The 16,279-nt window shown below is 41.5% G+C and overlaps 1 protein-coding gene across 1 annotated transcript in view; it reads left to right on the top strand.

Annotated features, from left to right (window-relative positions):
• CCDC73 (coiled-coil domain containing 73) overlaps positions 1-16,279 on the top strand; it is a 76,137-nt gene that overhangs the window by 29,785 nt on the left and 30,073 nt on the right. Inside the window, exons 8-9 of the mRNA XM_069965780.1 lie at positions 12,339-12,474; positions 13,309-13,388. Coding sequence (XP_069821881.1) covers positions 12,339-12,474; positions 13,309-13,388 — 216 coding nt within the window. The remainder of the gene's footprint in view (positions 1-12,338; positions 12,475-13,308; positions 13,389-16,279) is intronic.

Here is a 16,279-nt window from a genome sequence, read left to right as displayed (position 1 = left end):
CAGTTAATTATACTTAGAAATCCATAAAAATAACTAATTGTTGAGAACTCACAGTCAAGAGGAGGCCATAAATTGTTTACAAATATGTGCTCTGACAAGAAGAGTATAATCTAAGAGCAGTATTTCTGAATATGAAGAGACAGGTCTTTGCATTGGGTGGTCTGATCTGATCAGTAAAAGAGGAGTAGGGAAAAAGGGAGTGACTAATACAATATTTTAGATATGATAAGGTTGATCAAACTATTATTAATGATTACACAAAGGAGCTGTGAACAATCGCCATTTTGTACCTCATACTTGAAGAACCAAGTAGACAATATTTGGTCTCTTAGATTCAGTTTAACACACTTTCAAGGGAATGTGTCATCAGAAAGTAAACAATTGTTTAAACCAAGTTTTTATGTTAAACATAGTTACATAGTTAATACGGTTGAAAAAAGACACCTGTCCAAGGAGGGGATGGATACAGGAAAGGGGGAGGGGTGATAGGTTCTATACATATGCATTTATATTATTTTGCTCTAAGAACTTGTCTAGGCCGGTTTTGACGCTCTCTACTGTTTTTGTTGTGACCAGATCCTGTGGTAGACTGTTCCACAGATTCACAGTTCTCATGGTAAAGAAGGCTTGTCGCCTCAGGAGATTGAACCTTTTTTTCTCTAGGCGGAGGCAATGCCCCCTTGACCTTTTGAGGGGGTTTTACCTGGAACATCTTTTCCCTATATTTCTTGTAGGGGCCATTTATATATTTAAATAAATTAATCATATCTCCCCTTAAACGTCTCTTCTCCAGACTAAACAAATGTAATTCTTTTAATCTCTCCTCATAACTAAGATGCTCCATTCCCCTTATTAGTTTAGTTGCCCGACTTTGTATGAATCGGGTTCCAAAACTGGACAGCATACTCCAGATGAGGCCGCACCAAAGCTTTATAAAGCGGTAATATTATATCCCTCTCCCATGAGTCCATGCCTGTTTTAATGCATGACAATATCCTGCTGGCCTTAGAAGCCGCTGACTGACATTGTGTGCTGTTCTGTAGTCTATTATCTACAAGTACACCCAGATCCTTCTCTATCAGTGACTCTCCCAGAGTAACTCCCCCCAGGACATATGATGCATGTGGGTTATTAGTACCCAGGTGCATAACTTTACATTTATCCACATTGAACCTCATTTGCCAAGTGGACGCCCAAGCACTCAGTGTGTCTAAGTCATCCTGTAACATCTGCACATTCTCCATAGACTGTACTGTACTACAAAGCTTGGTGTCATCTGCAAAGATAGAAACATTTCTGTTAATTCCATTCTCAATATCATTAATAAACAAGTTAAACAGAAGGGGGCCCAGTACTGACCCTTGGGGTACACCACTTATTACCGGGGACCATTCGGAGTAGGAATCATTGACCACCACTCTCTGGGTACAATTATTAAGCCAGTTTTCAATCCAGTTACACATTAAACTTTCCAAACCGATAGACTTTAACTTACCCATCAGACGTCCATGAGGAACTGTGTCAAACGCTTTTGCAAAATCCAGGTACACGATATCCACAGCCGTGCCCTCATCCAGGCTTCTACTTACCTCTTCATAGAAACATATTAGGTTGGTTTGACAGCTTCTGTCCTTAGTAAAACCATGCTGGTTATCACTTATAATACTATTAGCCACTACATATTCCTGGATGTAGTCCCTTATAAGCCCCTCAAATAGTTTCCCCACAATGGACGTTAAGCTTATGGGTCTATAGTTACCTGGGGAAGTTCAAGAGCCCTTTTTGAAGATCGGCACAAGATTTGCCTTTTGCCAGTCCCTAGGCACAATACCATTTCATACAAGGGTAAAGAAATTACAGAACTGAGTTCTCCAAGAACTCTGGGGTGTAATCTATCAGGCCCTGGAGCTTTGGTTACATTGAGTTTATTTAATTTATCTTGGACCATATCTATAGTAAACCAGTTCAGTAAATTACACGTGTTAGCAGCACTGGCCCCACCCACCTCAGCACTGGCCCCGCCCACCGCAGCTCCATCCTCTTCTTTTGTATATACAGAGCTGAAGAACCCATTAAGTAACTCAGCTTTCTCCTGATCCCCAGTTATTAACTCCATTATTTAGGGGTCCTACATGCTCTGACCTTGTTTTTTTTGCATTAATATATTTGAAGAATTTTGGGGGGTTTCTTTTGCTGTCTATGGCTACCTGCCTTTCATTGTGAATTTTTGCTGCTTTTAGTACATTTTTACAGGTTTTGTTGACTTCTTTGTAATGTTTAAAGGCTACTGCTGACCCCTCTGATTAGTATTTTTTGAAAACCCCTTTTTCTCATTTATAGCCCTTCTAACCTCGGTTGTAAGCCATGTGGGATTGGATTTTAACCGTTTATATTTGTTACCCATAGGAATATATTTCGCAGTAGTTTATTTAAAGAATTTCTGGTGGTGGTTATTTTTTGTTGTTAGGGTGATTAGTGGCTGCAGCTTTGTCCTGTCACTCATTGGCTGAACGGGAAGCCACTGCTCACACAAATCTTTCTCAGAAGTGGCGGGCTACATTTAAAAAGTTTTATACTGCTCGAGTACTCCTTTAAATAACACAGATGTATTTTGGACAGAGCCACCCTTGTTCCTTTCTCTCTGATCAAATAAAGTTTTGGACAGCTGTCCCTTGTGTTCTTACTACTATATGTGTACATTGTTACATCTGGAGTATAATCCCCTCTCTGCTCTCGCCTTAGCTCATTGATATCAGCAGCAGCAGTAGTAGTTCAGTTCTTAGTATTACCCCTTCCATGCTGTACTGCTGTTGTTTCTGCTTGTATGCTTACCTTGCAAAGCCAGTGAATCAATAACCTCCTTTTCTTTCCCCATGCTATCTATGCTAGTGTACTATATTTTATCCCCAGCACAGTACCAGTCTGTTCATTCTAATGCATTTCGCCAGCACTATGTGATGACATCGCAGTAAAGTGTAGGTGCTGTGATTAGCCAGTCAGCTGTGGGTAAGAAAGTCCCTGTGAGTGTGCTACTGCCAAACAGCCCAATGCTGGTTCAGTCCCCTGAAATCGGTTCTACATAGTTTCTGTATGCGCTGCTCCTACCCAGAACCTTATTTTAAGCGAATGTACCATAATGTACATTGCTTTTTTTCTGTTTACATAAGCTGGTTCAGGAATCCCTGTGGCGCAGTGCTCTTTTGAAAGGTCGCCCAGTTCCCATGCTTTGCACTGTTCTTTTGCTGTGCATTGGCTCGGCTGTATGCACTGGAGGCGGGCCTGCCACCCTCAGTGTGACCATATCCCCTATCCTATGTGATGCAGCTCCATTCATTCTAATGGATCCACATCACAGAGGGGATATCGTCACTCTAAGGGCAGTGGGCCTGCATCCAGTACATAGAGCCAGGCCGTTGCACAACAAAAGGACAGTGCTAAGTGCAGGAGCCAGGTGGCCTTTCAAAAAAAGAACTGTGCCACCGGGATCCCAAGCTGATCAGCTCGTGTAAAAGAAAAAAAGCAATGGCCCTGATGGTACATTCACTTTAAGTTGAGTTCTACAGAGAGATTCAAATGTTACAAATGTTCCTGGACATATTTTTAATAAACAAAATTAATACAAACTGACAATTAATAAACATTTTCTTTGCTTTATGGCCACAGTATAATGCCCATGTATAATTCACATCATGACATTTTGTCTCATCAATAACTAAGACCTATCAATGAATTGCTTCCACAATTTATTAGTATCATTTCAAAGTTATGCAAGAAAAAAAATTCAATGAAAACAAAACTCCATGTGAAGATCTGGTGTTTAGGAATAAAGACGCATATGAAAGCTTGATTGCATAAAAGCTGCAAAAAATCATCTGCTTGGCTAGAAAGCCAAACGATAATGTTGTCATACTACTACAAACAGAGATTTTAATTAACCGGCTGAGAAATAAATGTCTGATTTAGCTATAAGTACCCTGACATTTTGGCCGAAAATCATCTTTAACGCTAGACTGGTTTCACAGAGAATATGGCCAAATTGAATAACTTGTCCTTTGACCTGAAAGGAAGTTAAACATCAACACCCAATATAACATAAACATATCTTATGTGTTAATAATTTCAGAAGATTGTGCATCTTGAATCTCTACTCCATGTTTATTATGTGTGAGTTTTATGTCTGGTACAAGACTATTTCCGAGCTATTACAGTGTTGGCAAAGTGTTTAGAGATTTAGGAGAGAGAGAGAAAAGGAGAGATGTGGGAAGGATAAAACAGGATGACAACAGAAAGTACAAGAACTGCTGTAGACTGACAGGGGCCCTTCATACAAATGGTAGAATTTGGAATTACTGTGTTTGTATTAACCATTTGTGCTTTTATTTGCAAAAATGTTGCAGAATCTCATAAGTTGTGCAATGTACATTTGATGCTGTGTTTGTGTTTTTGTCATTCCTACAATTTTGCAACATGGTGACCAAATAAAATATAAAATACTTATTTTATGGTGCATCAAGTAAAAATTTTTTGCAAATACATTTATTTAGCAAACTTACCTATATCTGATATGCTGCTCTTTTTGTTACATTATTGACAGCTCATTTTCAAGGATACAGATCTCCACTCTGCTCTAAAAATAGTGGTTTGGCTGGTGAATATAGATATAGTATCCATATATATATATATATTTTATCTCTCGATATGTCTACATTATAGCTCTATATACACCAGCCAAACCACTGTTTTTAGAGCAGAGTGGTGTTCAGTAACTTTGACGACGAGCTGTCAACAATGAGAAGAAAAGAGCAGCATATCAGGAGGAGGCAAGTTAGTGAAATGAATGTATTTACAAAAATATTAAACTTGTTGAGCCCTATGGTATATTAGTTGAGATAAGGATACCCCTTTAAGGATGATGCTAGTAGCTCTTTTATATTTTCATAAAAAAATGCAGTATAAGGTCATGTTTTTTTTGCATCGATTTCTACTTTTTAATGGTATCTTTCATTTTAACACTCCAGCGTGAAGCAAAAAAAAAAAAATGTAAGTGGAGTGCTTAGCTTAGTAGAATGGTCTGAGAATCCAATTACAGGCATTTTTTGTACAGGGAGACATTATCACTGGAGGGGGAGGCTTAAGGGGCATTATTACTATATAAGGGCCACTGTTACTATGGGGACTAATGGCTATTGTATGGGGGTACAGGGGGACATTGTTGAGTATATTCGAGGCACAAGGGGACAATATAACTCTTCAGGGGCCTAAGGGGACATTATTACTCTTTGGAGACACAGGGCACATTAACACTGTATGTAGGCACGGGGGAGGCATTATTTCAATGATGGGACCTATGGGCACATTATTACTATTTGAATGCACAGGGCACATTATTAATGTATGGGGGCAGGGACATTATTACTATATAGGGAAGCACAGGGGAGAATTAGTACTATATGTGAGTTTACAAAGGCATTATTACACAGGGGTATTATTATTGTATGGGGCAACAGAATATTTTTACATATGGAGGCACAGGGGACATTACTACCACATTATAGGGGCACAGGGGAGCATTACTATAGTGCTTGAAAAAGCACTATATTGTAATCTGTATTCTTCTTCTGTTTCTTCTTCCAGCCATTTTTCTGTGATTAATATAGCCCGAACTGCTTTGTGCACGGACTCTGCGGTGAGAGGTGTGCTATCTATTTTTGGTTCCAATCGGATTTGTCGTTTTTAAGAAATTTACGTTTAAAGATCGCTAATTTCCCATAGAAAATAATGGCCCATAGGAAATAATGGCGACCCTGTAAACGCTGACAGCCAATCATAGCACATATGCAAATAGCTGAAATATAGCAGCCAATAGGAATTCTAAAGTCTTGTCAGTCAATTCCTCACAACATCCACACAGTCACATGTCCACTATTGGCCAATAGAAGATGTAGAAGATGGAAGGTCCTTAACGATTTGGTCTTACTGACATGAATAAGATTATGCAAAGTAGCTCTCACACCTCTTAAGCAAAGAGATATCCCTTCAAGTCAAGTCTTGCTCAGTCAAGGAGCCTTAGAACATTGACTGGAGATTTTATGCCAAGCAAAACTATCTTTCGGGTTTTTGACCCTCATCAGTGCAGAGCAGGGTGTTGGCTGGCTAGTGAGAGGTCTATTGACTTGGGTCAAAGGGGTAATGACTCTCGTTAAGGAGAGCCCGTCTCAAGGACGTGTGGAGACTTACAGACCATTGCTGCTCCACTAGGAATTCTGGGAAGAAAGAATATGCAAAGTAGCTCTCACACCTCTTAAGCAAAGAGATATCCCTTCAAGTCAAGTCTTGCTCAGTCAAGGAGCCTTAGAACATTGACTGGAGATTTTATGCCAAGCCAAACTATCTCTCCAAAAGGAAAGATTTCCCATCTGCAGATCGCTTCTCGGCCTTTTGGCTAAGATCAAGTGTAGTACCGCTCGTGAGAGAGCAGGGAAACACACGGAGGGAATAAGGGTTGAGCAGGTGGCTGGCGCGGCAAGTCAGCCGGTGCAAGATGCCATGACCCTCCGGATCTGTGCCAGGGGCTCGAGGGGGCTGAGAGCCGAGGTGCCAGAAGTGCCCTGGGAGTGGTGACCCCAGGGTGCCGTAACTCACTGGAGATGGGATCCCACTGAGTGAAAGCACTTAGCACGGTACTTCACTATCACCCCTTGAGCACACTCACCTTTAGCTTTCCGGTCTCCGGCTGTTGAGAGCTATGGGTAATTTTTATAGATCCGGCCGGATGTCCGGGCTGTATCACACAGCACACATCTTTATTTATTTAATTTAATTTTTGTCACTGTGTGTTCACTTTTCACGTGTGTTTTGTCACAAGGATTTTCTAGGTTGCGGTCGCCCTTTTGGGTGTCCCCCTAGAGGTCTAGGGGAGGCATGTGTGGCCATCAGGTTCCTTGCCTCCCTGCACCCCTGGGTCTCCTTCGGGAGATAGCCAAACCGTTTGGTACGGCTGCTCATCGGCGAACGCCTTAGCTAACGCTAGGGTGGTTGCTGTGAGCGGCATTGGCCCTCTCTCTGCTTCGGCAGTGAGAGGATATTTGTCCCGAACCTTTGCAGGTGCCTTCTGGCCCGGAAGGGGAGGGAATGTGGTTGGTTGGGGGCCCATCTCTTTTTAGAGTGGGCTTGCGATAGACCGCATCCTTGTTGCACTTTTTTGTGTGGCACGTCTGCACCTTTTTGTGCACTTGGGTGAGAGCACGCTCCTCGGACTCTCAGTAAAAAAAAAAAAAAAAAAAAAATCTGCAGATAGCTATTTCGGGTTATTGACCCTCATCAGTGCAGAGCAGGGTGTTGGCTGGCTAGTGAGAGGTCTATTGACGTGGGTCAAAGGGGTAATGACTCTCGTTAAGGAGAGCCCGTCTCAAGGACGTGTGGAGACTTACAGACCATTGCTGCTCCACTAGGAATTCTGGGAAGAAAGAATATGCAAAGTAGCTCTCACACCTCTTAAGCAAAGAGATATCCCTTCAAGTCAAGTCTTGCTCAGTCAAGGAGCCTTAGAACATTGACTGGAGATTTTATGCCAAGCCAAACTATCTCTCCAAAAGGAAAGATTTCCCATCTGCAGATAGCTATTTCGGGTTTTTGACCCTCATCAGTGCAGAGCAGGGTGTTGGCTGGCTAGTGAGAGGTCTATTGACGTGGGTCAAAGGGGTAATGACTCTCGTTAAGGAGAGCCCGTCTCAAGGACGTGTGGAGACTTACAGACCATTACTGCTCCACTAGGAATTCTGGGATGCAAGAATATGCAAAGTAGCTCTCACACCTCTTAAGCAAAGAGATATCCCTTCAAGTCAAGTCTTGCTCAGTCAAGGAGCCTTAGAACATTGACTGGAGATTTTATGCCAAGCCAAACTATCTCTCCAAAAGGAAAGATTTCCCATCTGCAGATAGCTATTTCGGGTTTTTGACCCTCATCAGTGCAGAGCAGGGTGTTGGCTGGCTAGTGAGAGGTCTATTGACGTGGGTCAAAGGGGTAATGACTCTCGTTAAGGAGAGCCCGTCTCAAGGACGTGTGGAGACTTACAGACCATTGCTGCTCCACTAGGAATTCTGGGAAGAAAGAATATGCAAAGTAGCTCTCACACCTCTTAAGCAAAGAGATATCCCTTCAAGTCAAGTCTTGCTCAGTCAAGGAGCCTTAGAACATTGACTGGAGATTTTATGCCAAGCCAAACTATCTCTCCAAAAGGAAAGATTTCCCATCTGCAGATAGCTATTTCGGGTTTTTGACCCTCATCAGTGCAGAGCAGGGTGTTGGATTGTCATAGTATCCGAGCAATGATTTTTACCATTATAAGTAGCGGAGCCGCTCTTAACCCCATGCCGCAAAATGACGTTCCTGAAACGTCATGTAAAGCAGGTAGTTCCCGCAACATGACGTTCCAGGAACGTCATGCTTTCCCTGCCTCCACCCGCTGTCCCTAGATGCGATCAGGAAGCAGGAGGAGGCTGTGTCACACAGCCTCCTCCTGCTGCCACTGCCCGAGGGGAGCCGCGCTCCCCCCGGGCAGTTAACCCCATAGATGCCCCGGTCGATGCGACCACAGCGTCTATGGGGAGATTCAGTGGCCTTGTTGCCTCCTCCCGCTGACCGTTCCCCCTCCAAGATAGCCCCTCCCTCTCCAGATCACGCTCAAGTTGCTCTTAAAGAGACCCATGTTGCTCTTAAAGGGATGGGACCCAAGTCGCCCTTAAAGGGACCCAAGTCACCCTTAAAGGGAGCCAAGTCGCACTTAAAGGGGCCTAAGTCACTCTTAAAAAGGGACGGGATGCATGTCACTCTTAAAGGCACTCACGTCGTTCTTAAAGGGACCCAAGTTGCTCTTAAAAGGACCCAAGTCGCTCTTAAAGGGATCCAAGTCGCTCTTAAAGGGATGGAACCCATTTCGCTCTTAAAGGGGCGGGACCCATGTCGCTCTTAAAGGATGGGACCCAAGTCGCTCTTAAAGGGACCCAAGTCGCTCTTAAAGGGACCCAAGTTGCTCTTAAAGGGACCTAAGTCGCTCTTAAAGGGATGGTTCCCAGGGTTAAAGTTTTTCTTAAAAGGAAGTCACTGTTAAAGGGGTGATTTTTCAAGCACTATGTATTTCCCTGGAAATGCAAATCTAGTTACTATATGGGGGCACAGGAGACAATATTAATGTGTGGGGAACAGAGGGGCATTATTAATATATGATGGCAAAAGGGACATTATTACTACATTGAGGCACATTGGGTATTATTACTATGTGGGGACAAAGATAGTATGGGACCACATTCGGCATTAATATTCTATGAGGGCTCAGTGAGGATATTACATGAGAGCAGGGGGGCATTATTAAAGAGGTATTCCCATCAGGGCTTGTTATTCTCTATGTATAGCAGTGTATAGCAAAGTGCATGTCCAGCTAACGAGCTCAGTGCTGGAGGACACACATGCTCAGTCACTTTCCTCACAGCTACGTATCTGCATAGTGATCTGTCCACCACAGAGCAGACAAGAGAAATAGCTTTTTCCTGTGAAAAGGCTGAGGAAGCAAAAAATAAGGAAAAAAAATATTTTTATGTTCTAGAAAAATATTTAAAACCTTTCAGTCCTTCTAATGGAGCAAATTTATGGGATAACATTAACTGTAACTAGAATTAGTGTTAACAATGAGTAGCTTTGTTTTAGATTTGTATTGGGAGTTAAACAGAAGTGTGTAACATGAATCCTACATAATGTATAGGTAGTGTAAATTCTATAAATGTCTTGACTCATAATTACTGGAATAACTATCATGTTGTTGGAATTTGGAATGCTCCTCTTCAAATATTCCTTGCCTGCCATCATTGTACACTAGAGTTCACTTACCCAGTTGCTATCAATTCCTGAAAACACCCTGAGCATGTATAAAAGCATTTATCATTTTTGCTATTTTAATAATTTTGCAGTATGGGGAGGGGTCTTTATTTTTTCCACATTTGTTGTTTGTTCACAACCATTTTATACCATTTTTCAGATGCAGAAATAGAACCTCAAGTTACAGAAGCCCCGGTTACAATATTTTTAACATACAGTGGTCTTTCCGGACCATTGTAACTTGAGTCCAGACTCAACATACAGTGCTACAGACAGGGCCGTATTAACAGCTGCTACTGCCCTAGGCACTAAACCTGAAGACGCCCCATCTTGGGGAGCGTGGGAGAGAGTGGTTTCGGCCACATGCATTTCTCTACATGTAGAAACATTGTCTGAATCACATTTTTCATGGTTTTTAACAGCTTGAGGCTATGTTCACACTACGTATATTTGAGGCTGTATTTGGTCCTCAAGTCAGATCCTCATAGCAACCAAAACCAGGAGTGGATTGAAAACACAGAAAGGATCTGTTCACATAATAATTGAGTTGTAATTGAGTGGATGGCCGTCATTTAATGGCAAATAGTTGCTGTTATTTTAAAACAACGGCAGTTATATTGAAATAATGGCAGTTATTTACTGTTATATGGCAGCCATCAACTCAATTTCAACATTGTGTGAACAGATCCTTTCTATGTTTTTAATCCACTCCTGGTTTTGGTTGCAATATGAGGACCACAATACTGACTGAGGCCTTACTTTGTAGCACAGGAGCATAGCACACAGTAGAACTCATTGATTAAGAAGAGGACATTGTAATACTTAATTGTCTCTGGGGTGACAGAGTAGGGTAATCAAATTCTTGCCACCACATCCTTCTGTAGGGAAAGCATGATTACTAGCAGTCTCAACAGTGGAACACCTTATGGAGACCATTCTGTCAAAGTGGACACTATGATATACTAAGCATCTCTATTTCCAGGGTGAGACATGACAAGCAGCAGCCAACTAAAGTAAATTTATTTTACTTTATACAGTATAGTCAAGATGTCAGATTTATGTGATGTTGGGTAAAATAATTTTGCTGTATTTTCTGAATGTTTCTCTTTTCCTATTTTTGTCCCTTATCAAGAACAGAAGTAATGGTTAATGTTAACCTGAGGGGATGGTTTGTGTCCTTGGGAAACTGACAACTGACAAGCTTGTGTAGCATCCCTGCGCATTACTGGGGACGATGAAAAAAGTAACATGCTCTCACCTCCCCCACTGGTATCCCGCAGCTCAGGTCCCCCGGTCCCTTCTGGGTCTGAGTGGGGACCTCAAGAGCAGACTGGCTGACAGGGCCTATTTTGACATATTACCGTACCAGGCATTGCAAGGTGTCTGAGAATAAATTACATTTTTAAAGCATTTTGGGCACACTTTTATTATTCCTGTGCCACCTGAAAACCCATTTGATTGGGTTAGTTTTTTCATGTCTGGTCTCCAGTGCAGACAGAGCATTTTCCATCCAGAATACTTTTTTTTTTCCTTTTTGATTGGATACTTGTTGACTTGTCTCTTGTCTAGATTAGCACTCTTGTTGTTTGAGGCCTTGCACGACTTTGGTTTCATCTGTCTATAAGATGAATAGTGTTTATCATGAATTGGAACTTTTTTTAAGAGACACCTTGAGCTAAGTGCACATCCAGGACTACATTACTGCCAGGACAAGCTCATTTCCCAGATGTTGTAATTGCCCTAAGTATTATATTGCCAATTTTATTATGTAATTAAAGAATGTCAATGAAAACCTTCTCACAGTACATTCAGTGCGAGAGTCGGAGGTAATTTTAAAATAGTTGTTCTTGTTTCTTTGCTTATGATGATATTCCCTTTATTGCGCTGTGTTTAATTTCATACCTTATAAAACATGAAAAATGAGCATTGCACATTCTTCTCTTCTTATGTTATGTTACCCATTTCTTTTGATTACAGTCACTTTTTATTGCTGATCTTTATGCCTGCATAGTTCTTTTCAAACCTCAAAACTAGACAATGAACTAAATTAAAATATATTTTATTTAATAGATATTTAATAGAAAATTGTGATGGTGTTTAACAAGCATCAGGTCGAGAGTAATTAAATGAGACCCGAGTGTTATTTTTCAATCTAAAGACATAAAAAACAAGAGTGTACTGTTGTAAGAGGTGATGCTTGGATGAGCTCGCTTCTGTATTTTATTCCGTATACGTTCCTGCATGCACATTCATTTTAGATTTTTTAAAATAATTGAATAGAAATCTATTAAATACTAAATTAAGATACTTTTTGCTGTAATGTACAGTTTATCTATGATGTGGGGGGTATATATATATATATATATCTTTTGTCTAGGTTTTAATTCTTGATAGTTTATATAATAAATAGACAAACTGATTATTAATTTCCAACCATTCCAATTATATTATGATATTTTTCATACAGGAGCAGAAACTACAGTTACACATATTAGCAAAGGAAGATCACATTAAACAACTCAATGAATGCAAAAAATGCATTGGAAACGTGACACAGCAGTTTGGAATGATAAAAGAGGTGCATGAAAAGCTGGAGCAAACTGGTAAATTCTGTATAGTAAAACTGCATTAAGTTGTATGAAGTCAGTTCATCATGGATTTTATACAGCCTAATTAATGTCCCAACAAATTCCATAATTGAATCTACAAACACTTAACTGCCAACATTTTACCTTCACTGCCTTTTCTATTGCTTAAGGCCTGCACTGGTATGTCAGTGGCTAGCAGAATTCTTCGTACATTTTCTCCCAAAAAAGGAATGACACCAATCCATAAGCTAATAGTTGACCAAGAAAGATAGGTGAACATTTATCATTATACAGCCCGGTGTACACCACGGAAAAGGATCAGATTTTTGCTTTTTCCTTGGCTTATGCCAGACGTAGGCCCCAGTCACCTTGGCGGGCAGAACGCATGGCCTCCCGGGCCACAGAGGGGAGAAAATATCATCACATTGCAAACACAATTTTGTACCTGAAAATGCCCTATTAAAAAGGCAGCCCCAAAATCCACAAGATGGTCCTTTACCTTTTAAGGCCTGTGTGCATAGTAAGGCGTGCACAAGGTATATGTCTAAAAACTGTCGATTTATGGTAATAAATATAGAGTTAAATCTTACTGCTAAAGAAGTTTTCTGGGCAAAATGATGAGGTGTGAGAAAGTGACTTCTTGTCTATCCAGAAACCCCCAATGTGAATCAAACTGTGTAGCAGCAGGGACCACAAATGGCTCGGTATCCGAGAAACAGAGCACCTAGTAAGCGTCACTGGGGTGTACCTTTAGGTTATAGTAGTGTAGTACTCTAATTTATATCAGAGTCACTTATATAGAATTTTTTTTAATAGTGTAATCTTTTTTTTTTTTTTTTTCTTTTTTAGTCCAGGCAGCAATTCAAAACAATAAAAAGCTCAACAATGAAATTAACAAAAGAAATATTGAGCTACAGCATCTCAAAGAGGTAAGAACCAAGCAAGGTATATTACTGGAAGTGATATAATTTAATGTATGCTCTCATCCTGACATCATTGAGAAAAGCCACTATCTGGAACAAACCAGAACTCCAGCACTTCTACTCCCTCAATGATTTTATATATAATTGTTTATTTGTATAGCTTTGATTTTTGGAAGCAGTTAGATATTACTACAATGATTTATATATTTACTAGAGATGTTTTTAAATCCTTTGCACAATTTTAGTAATCTCGGGTGCTTCCCCATCTTGCCTTGTACCAATACTTTTACCTGAGGCATGAAGCAGATAGCCAGTTCCCTGAGCCAAATGTCTTGTCCTATCCACTCACTGGTGTGTTGCCATAGATGTCAAGTGCCACAAGGCAGTTTTTGGCACCTAATCGGGAAGTATTTGTTTTCTGAACAGAGGTAACTGTCCACATATGGATGCTTCTGTGGATTATACCCCTAATATTTGTCTGTTTGGTATATTGGATGAGGAGGTGTGGCCCCATCATGCTTTCATGATAGGAAAATGTTTGTGAGACTATTTCTAAGTTGGAAATAAATTGCTATGAGGTAGATGGGGGAGCTGCCTCAACGAAAGAAATTAGGGGGTACTCCGGACAAATCAGCTAGTGCCAAAAAGTTATATAACATAATTTACAGGTTTGTAAATTACTTCCCTTTAAAAATCCTTCAGTTTTTTTCAGTTGCTGTATGTCTCCTGCAGGAAGTGGTGTATTATTTCCAGTCTGACACAGTGCTCTCTGCTGCCACATCTGCCTGTGACAGGAACTGTCCAAAGCAGTGGAGGTTTTCGATGGGGATTTGCTACTACTCTGGACAGTTCCAGTCACAGACAGAGGTGGCAGCAGAGAGCACTGTGTCAGGCTGGAAAGAAAATTCTACTTTCTGCAGGACATACAGCAGCTGATAAGTACCTGAAGACTTAAGATTTTAGAAGTAATTTACAAACCTGTATATTATCAATAAAAATCCTGGCCTCTCTCCTCTGCTCTTTTCCCCTATCCTCACATTTGTACTTTTTCATTTCTCTTGTAAGTCTATCTGGTCATTTGTGATGAAATAATAAGAATAGGAATACAATGGCCCAAACTTAGCAAACATTGTATGTTTATAGTTGTACATCTCTATTGGAATTCTCTTTGTATTCTTTACAAAGTGTTAGTGTTTAGACACATTTGGAGACATTTATCAACGTTGCGCCCCTTCTCCTTGGTGTACGACTGCCATATGCTCCTCTTGCCTAATGGGTAAGCGGGGGCACGGCAAGGCGGGGATAAGGTGTGGCCTCCTTCTGTAAATCTGTCATGATTTACAACTGCAAGGGTAAATCCATAATACAAATCTACACCTGCTGGAAGCTGGGTTGGGCGTGTGGTCGGCTGGGTTCACTAAGAGGCATGCGCCTAATTGAAGACCTGCATACTCGTACAGGTACTGTCAGGTCAGTGCTCGCTTGCTCCTCGTTCCCCACTCACTGCCGGCGCTATTAGACATGTTAGCAGCGAGCAGGTAAGGGTCGCGGGGAGCTGCGGGGGCTGTCCGGGTGATTGCTAGATTGTCCGAGTGGCCCATAGAAGCTAGCAGCGGTCTGCTCCCGCCGCTCCTTTTGCACGGAACAACAGCAGCATATCGCTGCTAACCTCATCGTTTATTTTTCAACATGTTAAAAGACAACGATCAGTCGACATCGTGCATGTTGCCTTATCGTTGTCTTCTATTACACAAGATGATTATCGGCTGAATACGGCCGATAATCTTTTTGTGTAATAGGGCCTTTAGATTAATTGTAAGAGACTGAGACAGTGACAATGACTCACAATTATTGGTGGAATGTTACAAATGCTTAAAGGGGTTTCTTTCCTCCAGAGACAACACGTCTCCAGTTTGGGTCTCCAGTTTTGTAACTCCGTTCTATTAAGGTAAATGGAGCTTAATTGCAAATCACACCTGAATTGGAAAAAAGAGTGGTGCTGTCTCTGGAAAAAAGTGGGCATGTTTTTCTAACACTTGATAACCCCATTAAAGGCCCTATTACATGGAACAATTATCGGCATTCGGCCGATAATCGTCCCGTGTAATTGAAGGCAACGATCAGCCGACATGAACGATGTTGGCTGATTGTTGCTGTCGTTTGTCTTTCAACATGTTGAAAGCCAAATGACAATGATAGCAACGATCTGCTGCCGTCACTACGATGAATAGGAGCCGTGACAGCAGCCCGCCGCCATCCGAGCGATCACCTGGGCAGCCCCCCGCAGCTCCCTGCGGCCTCCCCTGCACTTACCCGCTTGCTGCCGCCACACGCAGTAGTGCCGACAGCGAGTGGAGAACGAGCGCTCATTTGCTCCTCACAGTCGCCCCATGTAATAGGCGCTTCTGATGAGCTATAGGGCCGCAAGGTGTCCATATACTGTTTTTGCACAAGATCCCTCTGTTGTCAGTGTGCACCACTGTAGTAGCCTCCATAAGTGTCTTCAACATGTAACTCCCTGGAGATAGTTTATTAAAAGCATGCAGCTGCTTTTTATCAATAGGTCCCAAGGATATTTGGCTCCCCAACATAAGTACATGGGAGGACAGAGCAGAATTACGCATATGTGTACACTATATGAGTATGCACTAATTATTCATTGCAGGGATACACAGCCATTATCTGTATTGACAGTGACTGACGTTTGTTTCAGGAGAGTGACAATTTGTTCAGAGGATGTAGCTAAACGACATAAGATGTCATATGATCTGTGACATTTCATAGTTTGGTGCTGCAAAGAGGGAGAGGGCCTGCATAATCAAAGTATGAAACCTACCACAGCTACAGGAAATGTACACTGGAGCCACACTCATGTGACCTAATTTCACAGCAGTGTT

Source organism: Dendropsophus ebraccatus, chromosome 4 (assembly GCF_027789765.1).
Source record: "Dendropsophus ebraccatus isolate aDenEbr1 chromosome 4, aDenEbr1.pat, whole genome shotgun sequence".
Lineage (NCBI taxonomy): Eukaryota > Metazoa > Chordata > Amphibia > Anura > Hylidae > Dendropsophus > Dendropsophus ebraccatus.
Note: the sequence above shows the minus strand (reverse complement) of the source record. Positions and strands in the feature narration are given on the sequence as shown.